The 21244-nt window shown below is 42.3% G+C and overlaps 1 protein-coding gene across 1 annotated transcript in view; it reads left to right on the forward strand.

Moving 5' to 3' along the window:
• Positions 1 to 391: 391 nt before the first annotated feature.
• LOC115356195 (tyrosine-protein phosphatase non-receptor type 14) overlaps positions 392 to 21244 on the forward strand; it is a 53640-nt gene continuing 32787 nt past the window's right edge. The window contains exons 1-2 of the mRNA XM_030047262.1: positions 392 to 836; positions 17293 to 17707. Of these exons, the coding sequence (XP_029903122.1) occupies positions 17534 to 17707 (174 nt within the window). The 5' untranslated portion in view covers positions 392 to 836; positions 17293 to 17533. The remainder of the gene's footprint in view (positions 837 to 17292; positions 17708 to 21244) is intronic.

The following is a 21244-nucleotide window of genomic DNA, read 5'->3' on the forward strand; positions in this document are numbered from 1 at the left end:
GGGACTCCCGAAAACCTGCAGCGTAAATACGACTCAAAAGACGTGCAGCTGCTTTTAGTTGGAAATAGTAATAAAGTCGAGCATGTAATGGAAGGATTTTGATTCCTGGCTGTTGTTAGACGGCATAAACCTAGCCGCGCAGAGCTGCTTTTACTGCTACATCTAGATGGACGCGGAAAAAAACGCACCGGGTTCGTTTTACTTGCCTTAGTAAACATTTTAAACATTACATTTTAACACAGCTCTCCGCCGCGCGAACGCCACGTCTCTTCATCTAACGAATCACGGGAAAAATCCTACTTTCCCTGCCTTATTTGCGGCTTTGTTGAAGAGTTGGTCCGATTCCGCCATTTCCGTAGCACTCGAACGCAACAAATGCGCCTCTCTCCTCTGTCCTGAACGCCTCCATTGGACTGGGAGACCACTACTACAAACATACCAAGGGTCCCAGAGAGAGGAGAAGAGCACGTCGTTGTTACCCATGGCCAAGTTGGAGAGCCGCACCGACTGCGCTTTGGTTTTTTGGTGCTTCTGAATCCCTCCTCTGAAAAACAGCCGCTAAACTTGGAGTTGAACGGGGCACCGGGGGTTCAGGTTGCGATTGGCTTTGCGACTTTTTTTTTTTTTTTTTTTTTTTTTTTTGGTTCAGACGGTGGTTGATTTCATATGTTTGATCCCATGGGTTCATATGTTTGATACCTATGGGGAGCTGAAAAAAATAAAGACAGCTAATTAAGGATTATCACCGCTAAAGGAGCTGGAGGTTGAACTTCGTCGAGCTGGGAAGAGTTTCTTCAAGCGGGGAGCAGGAATCGGCATGTAGCGCAGCATCAAGGGTGAGTTGTTTTGAAGTAACAGAATATAATAATGACCTTTATTATGCAAGGATGATGCCACGATCTAAACTGCTAAAACACTCCTAATCTGTGCGCAGCGTTCATTCTAGTCGCCGACTGCAGCCTCAGTGAGCACAGCTTGCATTGAAGGCCATTTGCCTTGGCCACGTAGGGCAGGGGATCCCAGACATTTTTATGTCAACCTCCCCCTCCACCAAATACACACACATCACACCACAGAGGCCCCCCTTTGATAAGATCTGGCCTGAGGGACATGAGATGTGTCTTTACTGTTGGCTCTGATTTTATAGAGAGCTGGGCAAGTAATTATAGGTGGTGGGATAGCAGCGGGAAGAGTTAAACCTCTGACCAAGACAGCCATTCCAATAACATTCTTTATAGTAAATAAAGGAAGAGTACAACCAAACTTCCTGATTTTGGCTGGGTGACCTCATTGAATCCTCTCAAGGACCCTTTGTGGATCCCCAAACCAGCAAAGCGAACACATTCCAGGGGTCTCAAGTCTACTTGGGGTCCAGACTCAGTGGTAAGGCTTGTTTTGTGTATTGAAAATGATTTGTGAAGTTTGCACGGATTGTTGGACCTAATCATCCAGGTAGGAAAGGAGACTGGGGGTGAGAGGTTGGATTTTGTTCCAAAAACACACAGTTAGGAATTCCCGAGCTCTCAGTTCTACCTACATGGGTTAAATGAGCTTGGATGGCATTCTGTGTGTGTGTGTGTGTCTTCCTTCTCTCTGTGTGTGTGCGCCCCCTTTGTCCAACACTTCCCCTGGTGATGACATTAGCACATTGGTGCTGAACTGTTTGGTCTGCTCACACCCTGCGTGCACATTTGCGTGTGTATGTCTGCGTAAAAAGATCTGTTTGGGCATGCACCTCGGATTACCACTGTTTCTGTAAAAGGGGAGAGTACCGTAAGGGCAAATATAGCATAGCTGCAGGAGGCGTAGCCCGTATACAGGCACACACACACACACACACACACACACACACACACACACACACACACACACACACACACACACACTCACACACACACATCTGGCTGTCTTTATAAGCTCAGAGGCATGCTGTGTAAATTACATGGTGCCAGAGCAAGTGGCTTGGGAGTATATAGCAGCTTTAAAACACTGCTGGAGAAGTTAAAGGACAAAAAGTAAGAGTTGAAAATGGCAGCAGCCTCGCTTCTCATAGTCAGACCTGCATGTGCGTTTGAGTGGGTAACATCTAATATCTGTTTCTGATTACTTCACATGCAGCCAGTGTCAACATCTCTGCCCCTCTACTCTTTTCAAGGCCATGAGGCATTTAGATGCATGAAAACCTCCAGTGTGTAGGTGCTACTGGGATGTTAACACTGAATACAATGACATTTTCTACATCTAAGAGGAATTTACGGCTTGATGGGAGCCAAACCGTGCAGACGGCAGCCAATATGAAAGGAAAAGTGGCTATTGTTTGCATGGTCAGCGGTCATATGATTGAGATGGCCGTCTGATTACAATGGAAAGGTGAAAAGTGTGGATCCTCCATGTGGGGGCAAGCACCCCTGTAATTTTGGTTAAGTGCTCATGTCTTTATGTCCTATGGAGGAGGAGGAGGGGAGAAAACTAGGCGGCAGTGGCTGTTGTTATTGTTGCAGCTGTTTGACCAAAGGCTGAGGAGTTTTATAGAATTCCTTAAAAGTGAACTGGTGGCTCCTTTAACCCTTTGACACTGGTGCAAATTCACTTCATTTGAATGAATGAATGAATGAATATGTTTATTTCGGTCTTAAATCATACAGGATTTTTTTTTCACCATAACCATTACAAGGAAAAAAACAATACTTGGACCAAAAAGGCGTAGGCTTTCAAAGCCATGGAGGAAATAAGGTGAGATGAGAAAAAAAACAAAAGACGATAGGAAAAACATGCTGCAAAAATCACCTAAAAATGACTAAAAAAGAAGAAAAAATTATTAGAAAATTGCCAAAAAGTGTAAAACAATTTCCAGAAGTGTATTTAGGATTATTATAGTTCTATATTTAAAATTAAAAGAAACAAAATGACACCGCCTAAACAAAAAAAGAATATGAAGAAGAGTAAATACCTTTCATTTCAATGCTGGCTAATTCAGTATTATCATGTGTTGTGTTTCAGCATGATGATAATGATCATATCATAATGAAATAATGATATTGAGTTATTCTGCTGATCAGATGATGAAAAGCAGCTTCTAATTAAAATCTCTCACAAGACAAGATTCGTAAAAAATGACTGAATAATATTTGAAAATTACAGAGAACATGCGACTCGGCATGTGTCAGCAGATATTGTCGATGTCAGAATATCTTGCTATTAATTTTGTCCACATTGCCTAGCTGTAATAATCAGTCTAACATAGAGGATTGCATTGATTACAGATTTACATGTGTTTTATGTAATGTATACCTACAAGCCAAAAAGAGCCAAAACAAACATACATACAATCAGAGATGAATGTCCCTGTGTGTGAGTGTGTGCTGAAAACATTGCACAGCACCTCAGAACAATTTCATGCAAAAGTCATACAAATATGCAAATTCTTATGCTTCTGCCACAAAGTGAGCCTTATTCAGGTCTTGAGGATTTAGTCCAGCCATTAAGGTGGGCAAACGCCATTCAGCAAAGGTGGACAAGCTGAGTTCTGGTGTCGTCCGCTGGGTTTGAGCCAAGCGTGAGTGCTCCAGTGTGTGCAGTGCGTGTCCACAGACCTGTGGTGATGCGTGCTGAGAGGATCTGCGAGTGGTGTAAGTGCTCCAGCAGACAACAACAGAGGAGAGGACGTGCCTCAACCTGCCCAACTCTCCCACACTCCACCTCAGGCACCTACCAGGTGCTGCAGGAACGCCTGTCAATCACCGCTAGTCCCGCCCTCTTTGCACATTATATCTGTATCTATATCTATATATAAACCCCATGTGAGGATTTTATATGATTTTATAGGGCATGCCAGAGAGACATGCCCTATAAAATCCCCACATGGAGCTTTAATAACAGTTGAAGGTAATTTAGAGCCCAAAATCGCTGTTTACAGTTACAAAGGGCTTTACGGACCCGCAAGTTTACAGCAAAATAGTATGACACCCCCTTACTTTATCCTCATAGCGTGTGAGAAAAAACTCCCCCCATAAATGACATTTTGTGTCAGTTCAGCTTTCAAAGGGCGTTCCTTGATCTTTCCCCTCATATGTTAAAAAAGGTTGAAATAGTTGTTACTTTATAAATAAGATAGACGGTCAAATTTTATTTTTCTTTTTTCCTTCTTTTTTAATGGGTTTTATTTTGGTTTCAGTTGTATATTTTTAATCTATCCAAATTTACTGTATGAAAGCATGATAAATAAATAAATGAATGAATAAATAAAGAGAGAGGGGCCCTTCTGGCCTGACAGGTGTCCAATAGATGCTTTTGTAAAATGAAGAAGAAAGCCCACTAGCAGCCATAGTAAACAACAACAAGAGGCAGGGGGCCTCCACCGAGGGCCTAACAACATAAACTCACACATGTGCATACATTTATTGTAGCATTTTTTTGCGTATAATTTGTTCTGTTTCTCTGAAGGACCGTCAAGAACAACTTTTAGCTGGAATTCAGTTTGTTATGTACTCTGCAGCGTTTAAAAGGTGTGAATTTTCCCCAAGCTGCGTATGTGCTCGGTATGCGTGCTCCAGAGAGCGCCGGATGTAAACAGTAGCAAAACCAGTGTGTTGCTCCTTTGATTGGCCTATAAACCCAAAAGCTATTGAAGCTCCAGTGTTAGAGCCGGGGGCTGCAGCACTGAGAGAACAGTCAGCTGCTTTTGGTGTTTGAGAGCTGGTGTGTGTACAGTTGTGTGTATAATTGTGTGTGTGTGTGATGTGGTTCCCCGGGGGGAGGGGGGCATGGAAAAAGTGAACAGCAGCACAGTGGTTTGGCTCTAACAGACATGGTGGCCGTGGGCTGACGGTCCCATGCCTCTGTTGTTGAGGTGGAGAGCCGCCACTATCAGCCTCACCGGCCATGTTTGCTCACTGTTTCCCCTCTGTTCTCCCTTCATTCTCACCCCCCCCATCCACACTTTCCCCCTGGCCAACTGTACCAACATGATAAGAGCCTGAGAAAGGCCGATGTCACATCCCCTCCTCCCTTTAGGACCATTTCCCGCTATCTTCGCTTATCTACGTTTTTATTTTTTCACTCTGTGGCTTTGTCTGGGAAAATAGGGGTTCATCTGAATGCATGTGCATGACACAGATAGTACACATCCACACCAGCTTGCATGCTATCTCTCCCACTATTCCTCCCAGTAAAAAAAAAAAAAAAAACAACAACTCTCTTTTCTCTCTCACTCTGTGACATCAATCAGCTCTTTCCTCTGCCACAGGCTGAGTCAGCAGAGCTGTGTCACCCCTGCTTGGGAAAACCAGCCTCTGGCCAGTATCACTGTGTCCATCTTTGATCCTCCTCCTCTCCATGTTCATGTTTCGATGGCTGTGCCAGGCTGAAACTGTGGCTGTTCCCTACCTGGGATCATCTACTGCAGCATAGCAATATGGTTAAAAAAGTTGGGTTTGTGGTGTTTGGTGACAAAGTTCACACATGCACTGGTGGACATCTACGATCAGCAATGCAGGGATCAAAGATGATGGGATTGCCCAGTTCTTGCAAGTGGACTCAGGCCCTTTGCACAAATTCTTGTATATGTATTGTGCTAAACAAATGTCTTTTATATCTGTGAGGATAATATGACACATGACACAATGTTTTTTAGCATCCTGGGGAATGGGAAGATCATCACACTTGTGCACAGCAGCCAGGCACATGGAATCCCATAGGGTTTATCCAGTGAAAAGGCCTGTGTATACTAGTTGAGGTTACTGGGATGTAACTGGAGAGGAAAAGAGTTTCTTGAACTCTCAAAGACTTTGGCTTTGCTCAGACTGCAGGCAAATCAGATTTGTTTCTCAAATTAGATCTTTAAGACAGACTGTCCACACGGATATTTGCATGTGATCAGATTGGATTTGTGTTTCCAGACATCACCAACCTATCAGTTAATGATGCAGGCGTCACAGTTTACAACATGGAAGCATGAGAAATAGTGATTCATCATCTCGGCTGTTAAGTGGATGACTGTTCTCTGTGTTGTCCTCCATGCCGCCCTGCTAGTAGAAGCATGGATTCTGCTCAGCTCCTCTGTGGCACTTCCATCACTCTGGATGTGACATTGTCTGCATGACGCAAAAGACACTTTGAAATCCTATTTGAGCGGCCACAGACTGAGACACATGTGATTGAAAATTTGCATTTTGAGCTACCTCCAAAAGTGGCTTGGGTCCGATTTGCGTAAATTGCATTTCCTGTGGATTTTTTTTCCCGGTCCAGACTTTCTAAAATCAGTCTGGATATGCGAAAAAAAAACGAACAAAACAAAACAAAACAAAAAAAAAAACAGATTTAGGCTGGCCGTCTGAACGAGGTCTAACAGACACCAACTAAAATGCCACTACCATGGCAACAATACACATAAAAATGAACCGTAACCTAACCCTAACCTTAACCAATAAGCCAAAACGACCCCCCAAAATGTGAAAAGTTATGTTTCTGTACTAGGAAATGCAAATTAGCATCCTGGTATTTACCATAATGTGACAATAAAAATGCCAGATATTATCCCGGCCCTAGTTCTGTATTGGTAATATGATTAATTAATACTACTAAATCTTCAATTTTCAATTTCCTGCATGTGTTTACCTTTAGTGTGCAGTTCTCATGACCTCTCCACCTCCGATATGCGACCAATTTAACCCCTGAAGAGCAAAAGGGTGTGTGTGTGTGTGTGTGTGTGTGTGTGTGTACAAGAGCTGTGCATTACACCTAGCAATACAGACAAGGCTCCATCGCTGTCTGAATATCACCTCTGTGTGAACACTTTGCTCTGTGTGTTTGTCACTGTCTCTGTGCTCTCATACCAGACAGAGTGTGTGTGCTTGTGTGTGTGTGTGTGTTTGCCTGTGAGAGAGAGAGAGAGAGAGAGAGAGAGAGAGAGAGAGACAAGAGCGATAGAAAGTGAAAAAGCAGATGCGCTTGTTAGAGAGACACTGTCTGGCTGCCTGGCTCCACCATCTGTTTGCAGCTGCTTCTATTTGTGTGTGTGTGTAAGTGTGTGTGTGTGTGTGTGTGCATGTGTACATGATAGGAATGTATATCGGGCAGTGTGTATTTTGGTGTTCATAGCTTTGAGGTGAGGATAGGTAAAGGCAAATTATATGGTCCTTTTTGAAGAATGTGACACCACATATATTCTGCAGCTTCTGTGAAGAAACACAAACATTGTCTGAAAGTACACTAACACACACACACACACACACACACACACACACACACACACACTCGCAGTCCTCTGAATCAGACAGAAACACACATGGCCAGAGTGTCAGATAACAAAGAGGGTCCTGATGGTGTGCCCCGCTGTCCCTTAGGCAGTCTGGAGGAACAATGCGTGTGTGTGTGTGTGTGTGTGTGTGTGCGCCTGTACGTAGCATACACATATGCTGCACTACACTGCTTTCTCTTGCTTAGCAATGCTAAAAAAAAAACTCCAAGAGTCTGTATGTCCCTAGTCAGCAGTGTTAGCGGTGTGTTTCTGTGCAGCAGGATGATAAAGTCTGATCCAGGTTCAGCTCCCAGGATAACTCGTCTGTGTTCTCACTCATTCTGAGCAGACTCACTCTGATCTCGGTGATCAGCGCTGCTGCTTTGACAGGCTTTGGGGCTGTTCGTCTGGAGGAATGTCTAGACCCCAGGGCCCTGTTTCCCCAAAACATCTTACTGGTGGGCTTGTCTTAGCTCCATCGTAAGCCAGTGGGGCAAAAGAGGATCAAAGTCCTAAGAAGCTTTTGGGGAAACATCAGACCGAGCCTGGCTGTTTTAGAACAGAAGGACTGCTATTTCTAAATCACTCCTGTTAGTGTTTGTTTCAGCTCGCTGGGAGGAGCAGATTGTTCCACGACGAGACAACGAGTGACCTAACACTCAGACTAACACATGAAACTGTTTGATAATCAGTGTGGGACATACTTTTCTGTGGCTCGACTGCTGATGTGACAGGATTTGAATGGCCCCGAAGCGCTCGGCTCCAAGAGGGCAAAGAGCTAATTGGCGATATTGTCTGACCTTGTTCTGACACGCAGCATCCATCGCCACAGCATTGTAAACTGCTGCAATTTCCAAATTGCAAGAGCCTGCAATTAACTTATTGTTGCTGCTGATGCTAAAAATGGACTCGTGAACATGGTATTCTGGTGCTCTGCCCAATTTCTGGCCTTTAAAAAAAAAAAAAAAAACATCCATGGTATTCAGACACAGCCCATATTAAACCAGAAACTACGTACTCCAGCAGGGTTGTCAAGTCCGCGTTTTTTCCGCCAAATTGGGCTACTTTTTAAGTGTCGCCGCGGGTAACAAATTTTGTCCGAGGGTTGGCCTTGGGCAGACATGAATAAAGTTTCATATTTTGAATGACCAATGTTTATACCCAAATCCTGTCAAACTGACTCCAGGCCAGATCAGCATATAAACTATCCACATATGTCACCTGCTCCACAGACAAATAATATGCCAATGACCAATCACATCATCAGCACCACTCGCGCCCAGTGCCTGTCAGCTGAAGTAAGGTATCCCATATTATATTTTAAGTTCTGATATACTGTAAATTAAATAGGTGAAAGAACTGTTTCGGGAAATTGCCTTTAATGTTTATGGTGTTATTTTATAGATATTATAGTGCATTTTGCAATTATAGCAATGCTGTTGGACTTTAAAAGCAACATATATGGATTTTTATGGGCATATTTTGAGTTCTGGTATTAGACTGATTTTTGGGCCCTTTTTATACCAGGTTGGGCTGGTTTTGAGTTGCTGTTTGGCTGCTTTTGTCTCACAAGACCTGGCAACCCTGTACTCCAGCAACAGTTTGCACCATCCAGCGTGCAGAACGAGGCTCCCCAAGGCTCTAGTTGGAAAATTGGTCCGTCGGGTTGTGCAAATGAGGGAAATTCGACTGCGGTGCAAGAACTGACATGTTTTGGAGCGCTCCATCTGACAAAACAGAAGCCGCGGGTTAGCCTAATGGTAGCTATGGCCTTTGCTATGGCAGATGCAAGTCACATAGCTACATGTATACAGACCTGAAGACTGCAATAAAGACAGGAGACAGTGATGCACAACATGCAGAAACAGTGCTTACCCACAGTGGAAGCAATGTCAAACAGTGGAAAGGACTGAAAAGCGATGCAGGCTGTCATACATTTAAAATATCGATAAAGTTTGCATATTGCATTGCAGTTTATATCTCTATTACAGTTAGGGTTGAATGAAATGGCAAAAAAAAAAATTGTACTGCAATAAATTTTACAGATATGATTCACAGTTTTTTGTAGGGGTGATCATTTTTATATCATAAATTTAATTTTCACAAAAAAACCTTTTAAACAGATGATAATATCATTTTGCCGGAGTGTGTACTAAACAAAAATGTTCTCTTACATTTGGAAAATACAGTTTATAGGCCAGGGCGTTTCTGTAGCACCACAACACTTAATTTGTAACAATGTTTTGTTACTTTTGTTGAAAAACTGTATTTCTTGCGATTTGGATAATGCATTTAACCATATGGTGATTTCAATAATATTTTGGTTAGTTGTTCAGCCATAATTGCACTATTCAGCAAAATAAGTGCAATGTGATTATTTGTCAATATTGTGCAGCCGTTCAGATGCTGGCGTTGTGTTGTATAGCCTGTGTGGTGAGTCAAGACTTATTTTCAGGACTCCCTGATCCAGGTTTGGTGTTGGAATGTGGACTGAACTGTAAAAACAGGATCCTGGAGGAAAAGAGCAGTGATGGGGTTGTAAAGCACTTAACCCGTTTGTTTTGCTACAGCGCTCATGTGTAACGAGGAGGGACGGGGAGGGGGAGTGTGTGTGTGTGTGTGTGTGTGTGTGTGTATGGTGGGGAGGTGGGGGGGTATTACAGACAGAGACAAGCAGCGCAGATCAGATTGATTGAGTTACACACGCTACACTTGCGTCCCCGGCTCTCGGCGGCCTGCGTCTAATGGTTTTAGCAGTGGGCGACAAAGTGCTGTTTTGTTCCTGCTATTGTGTGCAAGTGAATGGAGCAAAGCGACGGCCTGGCTGCCCTGATACAGAGAACGCCCACAGCACCCAGATCAGTGGCTCTCTGTCTGTCCACACGGCCCTGTGCTGCTGTGGCAGGATGCCGTGGCAGCATGTGCTGTTTGGCTTTCTGATGAATGTCATGATCAAACTTTTTAGGTATTAGGGATCGACCCGTTATCAAACCCGGCTGAATATCTGGGCTGATATTACAAATTTTCTTGTAATCGGTATCGTAATTTTGATTCCAATCCAATCCAATCCACTTTATTTATATAGCACAATTTAACAAACACAAGGTTTTCCAAAGTGCTGCACAGCAAGATAAAACACCACAAAATAACACAACAAAAGCAGAATAAAAAGGTAAAAAACACAGATAAAATAAGATAAGATCAATTAAAATAAAATCAGATAAAGTAAAATAATAATAGTAATAATAATAATAATAATAATAATAAAAATAAAATAATAAAACAAATAGGATAGAATAAATAAAATATCTAAAAATATTAAAATAAAATAATAAAATAAAATAATAATACAATTATAATTTTAATAGAATAAAATAATGTAAAATGCACTGCCCACACAGCATAAAAGAAAAAAAAAAAAAAGATTGACATGATGACTGATATGAAAACTAATGATATAGTAAATTTTGATTAAAAAAAATATTGAAATGAATATTGGTGTCCTTGATTTATGATAATTGCTGTCAGTATCAGCCCTGAAAAATGCAGTCAGTCACTATGAGGTTTCCATGATGAGGCTGATTGGTGTTTAGTTAATAAATCCTGCTGCTGTGCTGTCTGTCCCTGGTCTGCGGTCTGACTGTCAGGTCCTGTTGTGCAACACGACCTGACGCCGGGGTTTGTCCCAGCCTGTTTGGGTTTGCTTGATCCTCAGGTGGCCCTGTGTGACACCGATCCACACCGGCGTGGTTAGAGAGGTGGCTGGCTGTAAAAATATCACACCCTCGGGGGATAAACTTGTACCAGTGTAGCTTTTTCCCCCACTATGTCCGTCTTTTGTCAGCTGTTAAAATGTAGCATGGACCAGAGGCTGAGACGAGCGGGCCTGCTGGAATTGTACAACCCCTGTGTGATGACAGAGCTCTCATTGTGTCAAACAAAGGCAGCGAACCGCCACGCCGCGTAGCGACAAATTACAACGTGACATGAATACCTTCGCTTTAATGTGTCCTATTGGCATTTCATGACACGGAAAAAATCTTGACAAAGACAAACAGACCGAACGTACAATGCCACTTGCCTCTGTCTGTCTGACTGCAGGTCACACACGGGAGCCACCGCAGCCTCAGAGAGCCATTCCACAGCGGCCATTTTGGCTCCAAATTAGCAGGGTTAAACACAGGTGGTGCTGATGACGTTCATTAAATTAAAGCTCCGTTCCGTTTCAGTGTAGCCTCTCCAGTGAGCCAGCATGAACAACCGACCTTGTTCGCTTGGTGGCCATTTTGAAAGCTCTGGGTCGTGTGAGTCCCACTAGAGGTATATCACTTTGTATTTTAATCTATTTAGCGCAAATTTCCAGAGTTCGCCATGTTAGCTAGCTCGCGGTTTTATCAAACAGTAAGCTAGCTTGCTAACTTCCCTGCTAAATTCAATGAGTCGTTGTAGATGTTGTTCCTGAGACTGCAAATTAATATAATACATGTTAGCTATATGTAAATCTTTAGTTAATGTGTTGAAGAAATGCTAGTTTTTGTGGTCAGTAATAAAGTCAGTAGCCGGGCTCTGGCTCTGTTTCATGCCCTATTTTATCTTTTAATATAATTATGTAGTTTGGGAATTTGAATATTAAGAGCATAAGCAGAAAATAGTTAGTATTAGTTAGTAGTTAATAGTTAGTATGGCTTTTAAAATAGTAAGGAAGACATGACAACAACAGTATCGTATTTTTCTACATTCCTTGTTTATAATGTTTATATTGCTCTTTGGTACTTATTATCTGCATATACTGTTTTTAGTGTAAATTCTGCTTCATATCTTGCTATCCACTTTGCTGCTGTAATACGTGAAATTTCCCCACCGTGGGACTAATAAAGGAATATCTTATCTTATCTTATCTTAACTTTTAAGAGGTAAAAGTAACAAAATTATTAGCGACCCATCCCATCCTCTGCATCTCAAGGTTTACACTTACACTTACCCACTTACACTTAAGAGTAGCCATGGCAAATAGGAACATATATAAGTGTACCATGTAGATTTTAAATGGAACATAGGAAAGCATTTTTTTAAGGATTATTTGTATTTTAGGTGGTTATGTACTATTGTATCTGTTGTTATGTCTTTTATGTCTTCCAGTGTCCTTGTATGTCTTTTGAATTGGGAAGCTAAAGGCAGATTTCCACTTAATCATTCATATTCATACTGGCAACACCTGTGCTTACCTGCTAGTTCATGTCAAAATACCTGCTGTGAAAAAGGTCTTTTATGCATTTTGCAGCGTTTTGCATATGCAGTTGTCATCTCAAACTATGCAGGCATCTGCATCAAATTGCCTTGTGTTTCACCTTTTATCGGTTGACTTTATGGCTCCAAGCACACCAAACCATCTTGACTGATCTACTGTAAAAAAAAAAAAAAAAAAAATGTTCCTCATCATTACAGAATCCATCTGCAGCCAAGGCTAAAAAATGCTGTGGTTCGTGTGGTCAAAGCATACACACACATAGCTGAGTGACAAAGAAAAAGGCTTGTCTCTCTCTTATTTGTTTCCACCAGCTTGCCTGGGCCGTGGCCACATTGAGAGGCCAGCAGCTGTCCACCAGCATCCTGGAGCTCGGCCAGGAGGGAGGGATGGATTGGAGTGGCTTGGGGTAGGGGGGGTGGTGGGGTGAGAAAAGATGGGAACGGTTTCACATATAGCCCCAGCTTGCTACGCCGAAATTGAAAAACAACCCTCTTCCCTCAGTTTTCCCTTTCGCTCTCTCTCCGCGCCACAAAATTACAACGTGCAAATTCATAAACGTATACGCTGTTTTTGCACGCTGGAAATAAACACGACGGCTGGGGAAAATGTTGTGGCAGCGTCGAAGCGAGCGCTCAGCGCTGAAGCCGGCGCAGAGGAGTGGGGTTCGGTCCCAACCTATTGTCTGTCTGTCTGGCTTCACTCAACCACACACTCCCAACCATGCCACTGATTACTAGTTTAGAATTGCACTAACTGCTGTCTGGTCCTTTGGCTAACCTCTGAAGAACTTGGTGGGTGTGTTTGTGTTTGTGTGTGTATTGTGCATCTGTGGTGTGCTGTGTTCATGCATGTCTATGTTTGTACGCCACACAGTGAAAGTCTTTATTTGGGTCTTTGTGTGTGTGTGTTGCTGACAGTGATTTAGCAGGCCCTGTATGCGTGAGAAAATTTCCTGCGGCGCATGGTGGTGGGGTGGGGGTGGGGGGGCTGGTGTTTACCGTCAGCCTGTGATGTCACTTCCCTTAAGCCCCGGCCAGGAGGCGGAGTCAGAGAGCCTGCGGTTGGGGTCAGGTAAAAGCCGGGGTCAAAGTGGCCAAAGTCCGCCAATTGCAACACAAAGCGGATTTACTCACCCGTTGTAGCCTAATTATTCAGCGGCCGTGGCTCCGTATGTGTGTGAGCGTGCGATGGAAAGCACATAAACAAGATGCTGCTGCATTACAGAGTGCTCTCTCAGAGGGATTCAGGACTGAGGAATGTGCTACAGGCCCCACAGGGGTATAGGGCTGTCAGCTTTTGCTTTTGCTTTTGGAGAGTGCCAGGGGCGTAGCGGACACGGGGGATGGGGACGACATGTTCCCCTGAGCTCTGGAGCCGGTCCCCTCTGTCCCACACACTGTTCTCCACCTTCAGACTGTTAGTTTGTGCACTTAGTGGACACGTGACCCACCGTCACGAGTCGGCCGCCTCGCCCCATCCCTGTTGCATCTTTTTGTTTTTCTTCCTCATCTCAGGTTGCATTCAGATTTCTCTCATAAGCATTTAGCTCTAGGAAACCTCAGCAAATTCACCTTTTTTCACGATTTTGTTTTTGAATGATTGAGTTTATTATTCAGCGGCCGTGGCTCCGTATCCGTTTCCAAAACATGGGGGAAAGTGTGATGAACAAATTAGGAAAAAAAAAAACCCTGAAAATGAAGAAACTAGTAAAACACCAGCAATTCCTGGAAAATTAGTTAAAAAAAAAACAAAACAATGCATAAAAATAATCATAAACTATTATTATAAGTTATTTTAGATTTATGTTTAAAATTAAATTACAAGAAAACAACTATAAAATTACCGCAAAATTTGAAAAAAAGAATACAAAAAAGAAGAAGACATACCAAATAAATAAATATATAAACAAATAAATAAATACATCCTCCAAAAAATTGAAACCAAAAAAGAAATACAATGAATTTGCAAATTTGGGTGGGTAATTTCATTTTCTTGTGTTATTATTATTATTGTTATTGCCATTATTGTTGATGTTGTTGTTATTTTTTTTCTGTTTCTTTATTTAAAACATTTTTTCCTCAATAATTTTGCGACATTTTATTCGCATTTATCTTGCTATTTATTTTCAAATTTTTGGTTAATTGTGTGGTAATTTTCTGGTCATTTTCTTGACACAAGCCAACAGATTTATGTAAAAGAACAAAAAAAAAAGTCTGTCTACTGAGTTTGCTGCTGCTGCCACTGCTTCCTGTCCCCTTTCATTCAAGTCCAACCCCCTTTCTCCTTTTCTCTCTCGCTCACTCCGCTTACACACACACACACACACACACACACACACACACACACACACACACACACAGACTCTCACACTCACACCCTCCCTCCTTGCGGTGCATACTTGTGTCAGGTGTGCTCTGTTTTTCCAGTCAGGGTAGAGAGGAATCTGGGCCGGGGTCCAAGCTGACTATCAACAGCACACTGCCAGGGCCCAGGACAAGAAGCAACACATCCACTTTTTCTCCTCCTCCTTCTCCTTTTTTTTCCTTCTTTTTCTTTTTTTTTTTTGTTTTTCACTTTGGTTGCTGATCATTGTCATGCCATTTTCCTCCCGACTCTTCTGCCTTTCCATGTTTTTCTCGCTCCTCTTTCAGGTTTCATGTTTGATATTTTTTCTTTAATTATCCAGTCTTTCTGCTTCCTATGTCCTGGCTCCATTCTCATGCACTTTTCCTCTCTATTAGGCCGTGCCAGCCTCCCCCCTTTGTTCCGGGTTGCCAGTTCTGTCAGTGGGCTGTGTTTTGGTATGGAGGAGAGGTTGTTCTTCCCCTGCCGAGAAGGCATGGAGCCTTTGGATTGGTTTTCTGGTCTGGTTCCTGTCTAACAAAGCTGCAAGAGACCACCTGCCTTAAAACTGACACCAGCTATTTCAGTTGATTTCCATTCACAACATCAGCATTATGTTAGGAAGGAAAGCCCTGAGTGGCTGATGGCTAAATTGCTCAGGTTAAAGCAATTGTTTTTTGCTAAAGAGTAAGCTGGGCCTCTTGTTCTTTGCTGTGGGTGTGTACTGTAGTAGCATATGTGTGTGTGTGTGTGTGTGTGTGTGTGTGTGTGTGTGTGTGTGTGTGTGTGTTTGTGTTTATCGGGTTCTTCTTCAAAGCCCCTTTACTCATTAAGAGACATGAAAGCCAAGAACTGATGACTAACCCAGGGATTCATTCAAAAGGCTCCCTGAAGACCTGTCTCAGCCTTCAAACCACTGTGTGTGTGTGTGTGTGTGTGTGTGTGTGTGTGTGTGAGTGAGTGAGTGTGCATGTGTGTGTGTGTGTGAGCATGTGTGTGCGTACATGCGTGTGTGTGTGTTGTGTGTGGTTTTCCAGTCTCTTTAAATCTGTGAAACCCAGGAGCCTGAGGGCAGTAGGGATTTTATTTTGAAAGGCTTTATTTCCCCTTTTGAAAATTACTGACTCTTTTTTTTCCACTAATTTTTTGGTAATTGTAATTTATGTACTTATTTTATGATAATAGTCCTCTCATTTATTTTTTTATATAAAAGTATAATAATTATACAATATTTTTTATTTTATTTTATTGCTAATATTATTTACTAACAATTTTCTTGTATTTTTTAAACTATTTTGTTTTGGGAATTTTCTGGTCATTTTCTTGTAAGTGTTCCTTTTTTGTCTAATTATGTGGCATTTTTATGGCCATTTCTTATTATATTAAATATTTCCATATTATTTTTTGTTTGTTGTTTAAAACATTTTTGGGGGGCAATGTTTTTGTGATGTGGCACTAATAAAATTTTAAATACAGAATTTTAATAATTATACTCTTTTTTTTTTTTTTTACTTTTTTTGCTTTTTTCTGATTGTTAGTTAGTTTTTCTTTGTTCTGTTTATTTTCTTTTTTTAAAACGTCTTTTTTGGTAATTTTGTGGCAAGGTTATGGAAATTTTCTTCTGTTTTCTTTTTCCCAGATTTTTGTGCTAATTTTATAGTGATATGATAGTAATTTTCTTATCATTTAATTTTAAATAAATAATGTTTTTAAAAGAGATGAAGTGAATTTGCTCGGGTTTCAAAGGATTAAAATGCTGTGCTGTTTGCTGTGGAGCTGCAGCCATTATCAGTTACATTTACCCCGTTGGGTTTACAGTATATATTCCAATTCCCAGTTTTCTTGCCACTGAAGATCATTAAGCAGTCCGGAGTGCCTCTGTGTCTGTGTGAGTCTGTGATCTTCCACACGGCTACACTGTACAATGTGTGGCACTGTGCTCCGCTGGGGCATGGAGAGGGAGAGGGGAGATAAAAAGGAAAGGAAAGGCCTCCCACACAGGCACATATGAGACTTTAGAAGCTCCATTAGTTCCTCAAAGCCAGCTGCCGGGTTCAGATGGATGTCTGTGCTCTGCCGTTTGATGTCCGTTCATCCATGGCCCCACATCTCTGCCTCTGTCTCGCAGCTCCAGCGGGCGCTGGGCGGCGTGGAGCTGGAAGGAGCGCAGCTGCCACGGCTATAGGATAAAGCTGTGTGTCCAGTGCTGTCCCCGCTCAGTCTGCTGGCCTCGTCTGTCTTTTTGTTTCTGCTTGTTTGTGCCAGTTGGGCAGAGTGATTATATGGGGAAAGGCGTGGGAGGGTTAGATATGCACGGTGTTTACTGATCTGAGCACCATGTTGCTGCTGCTGTCCACTGGATTTTGCAGATGTAGATGGTGTGAAAGAAGACAGGAATGACTGCAACTCTTTATCCATGATGTTTTTCATATTCACTAATCTTCTTTTGCATCTTTCCCAACAGAAACTGTTCATCCCCCTCTTCCTCGTCGTCCTCCTCCTCCTCTCCGGACATCTTTGGGAATGGGCCAGCGCCTTCCCAGGGTGCATTTCTCCACCCGGTGGTGCGGCTGGCGTCGCGCGAGAGTGAGGAGGGCAACGGCCAGGTCATAGAGCCCGCCCCTCCCCTCTCTCCCCCTCGCTTGCTCCTAAGTGACTTTTGACCTTTGACTCCGCCGTGACCCAGCCGCCACCCCCTGCGAGCCATGCCCTTCAGGCTGAAGCTGCGGCGCACGCGGCGCTACAACGTCCTGAGCAAGAACTACTTTGTGACGCGGATTCGCCTGCTGGACAGCAACGTGATTGAATGCACTCTGTCAGTGGAGAGTACGGGACAGGAATGTCTGGAGGCGGTGGCCCAGAGGCTGGAGCTACGGGAGGTGAGGAGAGCTCAGGCCTTATTTGAAACAATTCCATGCGTTTTCACTTTTACTAAACATCTGCCAGTAGGGCTGAACAATTCATCCAAATATCACTGAAATTGCATTACAGCCAAACACAATATCCAGATCACAGGAGCTGCTATTTTTTGATACAGGAAAATGTATGACAAAATAGTATTACAAATGATTTATTATGGTGCTACAAATTGTATTTTCCAGATGTGAGAAAACATTTAGACTTGGTAGAGCAAAAAATCACACCATCATTATTTTATTACTCAGTTAGGTTTGGACCAGTCTCCAAGCCTCAACTGAATTTTATTTATTTGTTTATTCCTGGTTGTATTTTTTTTTTCATTGAATTATTCATGAAGTATTTCAGTGAATGAAACCTTTATTTAGGCCCAGTCAGGTATCCCAGAGTTTTCCCCTGCTGCTGAATAGGTGTCATGGGTCAGCCTGCATAAAGAGGTGCAAACCCTACAGGAATTTCATTAATCTGGGTTTAAGAGGGGAGCTTCAGTGTCCCAGTGCTAAATTTAAATGCTGGCTTAGTTTAAATGCTCACTTTTCCACCCTGCCAGGAGGAAAGGTCTGCAGGAATCACTGAATCGCTGGAGAGTTTAGGGCATAAAAATGAATGGCAAAAAATATGGACTTCAGTATCAAAGTATCAGCACTGGTGTCCCGAAACCCATATCAGCACATACAGTACACAAGCCAAAACATTCACTTTGAAGCACATTTGGAAGATTGGATTGTAGTGGTAGATGTGTGTGTGTGTGTGTGTGTGTGTGTGTGCGTGTGTGTGTGCGTGCGTGCCACGTGTCTCTCCGCAGACGTGGTGTGTGTCTCCCTGCCCTCTGCTGTCTCTCTCCTGCAGCGTCCTTGTCTGTCTCTAACGAAGCGTGGTGTACCTCTGTCCTCTTTTCAGCGAAGAAGAAAGAGATACTGCTCATCCCCCTGTCCCACCGTCACCCCCCCTTCTTCAGTCTCTGCCCTGGCTTTGTCTCTCCTCTTCTCCCCTTGACATTTTCAGCTTGTTTTTTTTTTTTTTTTTTTTGACCATGCAGGGACGTTTCATCAACACCCCGCTGTACACTTGGAGTTCGACATTCATGCATGGGAGCAGATTTGCACAAATGTACCAGCCACTCTCAAGGGCAGTTGCTCAAGGGCACTTAGAGATATTGTCCACCTGAATTTTTCCTGTCTGTCTTAGGATTTGAACTAGCAACTAGGCTGGCGGTATATCAATATGAAATCAATACCATAAGTCTAGATTGGCCGGGATTCAGATGCTGTGATGTCATGATATGGTGTAAATGTCATCTGTCTATGGTTTTAAAGGACATTTGTTGCTACCTTGTGTATCAAAAAAATGTGTGTAAATACCTCATCAAAGCTTCATAACACTACTTATCCCTACAGTATCCTCACAATATCAATATCAAAATATTCAGTCAAAGATACTGTACTATTTGATTTTTTAAGTGCCCATCTGTTCATGTGTATGATTTTTTGCATCCTCACTCTGCCTGCACATAAGCCTCTCACTCTTTTCAGTATTTCTTGCTCAACTCACTCACTTCTCTTTTCAACTGAACTCACTCTTCTCTCCTACCTCTTCTGACTAATTAATAACAATAATCAATAATGCCACTCACTGTTCCCGTCTCTTGTTGGAGTTTTTTCTCTCTTTCTCTTTTTTCCCGTGACTATATCCATTTTAAAGCTTGGGCGTTTATCTGATAAATGCAGCGAATACAACGACATTTGTGGCCATATGCAATGTTTTCTACAACACCACATAATGCACTTGATGTTCCTCAAAAGGAAAAAGGCGATTAGCAAATTAGCAAAACATTGTATTACATTAGTTTAAAAATTATAAGAAAATTGGCAAATAATTTACCTGAAAATGTGAAACAAAATCTGAAATTTTGCACATAAAACTCCCAGAAAATTAGCAAAAAAAGCAAAAAAAAGATCCTGAAGGTAGCAAATATTAACCATTAAAAAATTCTGCAGCAAAAAATACTACATTTTGCTTGAAATTGAAATGTCAGCTCGGTGATGCTGGTTTGACGTCAAACATCTTGTGTTTAAATTCCGTTTAACTTCCCGGGGAAAGCCCAGAGCGCACGTAGCTTTCCATGGGATTTGTCTGTTTGTGTTTGTATGTACGGGGTTGTTTGTGTGTGAAAGGGCAGCTAGTTAGAGCACAGATCAAAGGAGGGATGTGTGTGTTCGGCTGAGGACAGCATGCTCCGTGTGTGTGTGTTCAACTGCTTGTCTGCAGCCGCTGGAGGTGCTGACAGAGAGAGAGAGACAGAGAGCTGGTGGGCTCGTGTGTGCTCACAGAGTGTTGTGGTATTTGCCAGGTGTCAGTCGTGTTATAAAGAAGAGAGAGAGACGGCCTCGCTCAGCCTCTGTTTGCTCCCCGCATGCCTGCAGCCTCACCACTGTGTGGATGTGTGTGTTTTTCATCTTCATTGCTGCACCTCAAACTCTATGTGTGTGTGTGCATGTTTGTGTGCTTGATGCTGAGGTGGGTGCATGCATGTACACACACACGCATACACACACAAACACACTGGTGCACATACACAACACACTTCGAGTGTGTTAACGCTTTGAAACTTGAGCAAATTCACTTGATTTCTTTAAAAAAAAAAAAAAAAACATGGCAAAGAAGGCAATTTGCAAATTAGCAGAAAATGACCTGAAAATTAGAAAAAAACAACAACAAAAAACTAGAAAATTAGTAACTTTACCCAGAGAAGTGTTTAAAAATTTGTAAAAACAACAACAAAAAACCCCCCCAAACAAAAACACCCAATAAACACCCAAATAAAATCAAACAAAAATAATAAAACAAAACAAAAAAAATAGCATCATTATTATTATATTTGAAGATAAATCACAAGAAAAATACCACAAATTTACCCTCAAAAAATTAGAAAAAAAACGATCAAATTATTTGTATATATAAAATAAATAAAATGTAAATAAAGTAAACAAATATACAAATTACAAGAAAATTACCCTCCAAAAATCCCTGGAAAAAAATAAAAAGTGAGAGTTAAGAGTCAAGTGTTGTGGCCAAAAGCAGGTGTGTAAACCTCCTCATGACACCAGTGTATACACACACACACATGCAGCTGGAGGATGTGAAGTGATTTAGAGCGATGCAGTGACTCTGCTCTGGTCTGAGGGTGAGCTCACTGATCACTGGTCCGGTCTCATATTTATGTTTAATGGAGTTATGCTGCTGACGTCAAACGCTTCATCAGATAAGAAAGAGAAATATTTGCTTGCTGAATTTTGTCTGCTTATTAATCTCTCCTCGCTTCTCCTCCCTCATCCCCTGTTTGTCTCTCTCTTCTCTCCTCATTGCGTCTTTCTCCCCACCACTCCACCCCCCTCCTCTCCCCACTTTGCCCCGTCCCATCTCCTCTTCATTTCATCCATCTCCTTCCTCTCTCTCCCACTCATTCCTTCCATCTCTTCTTCTCTCACTTCCTGCCGTCT

The sequence above is a fragment of the Myripristis murdjan genome, chromosome 24 (assembly GCF_902150065.1).
Source record: "Myripristis murdjan chromosome 24, fMyrMur1.1, whole genome shotgun sequence".
In the NCBI taxonomy this organism is placed as follows: domain Eukaryota; kingdom Metazoa; phylum Chordata; class Actinopteri; order Holocentriformes; family Holocentridae; genus Myripristis; species Myripristis murdjan.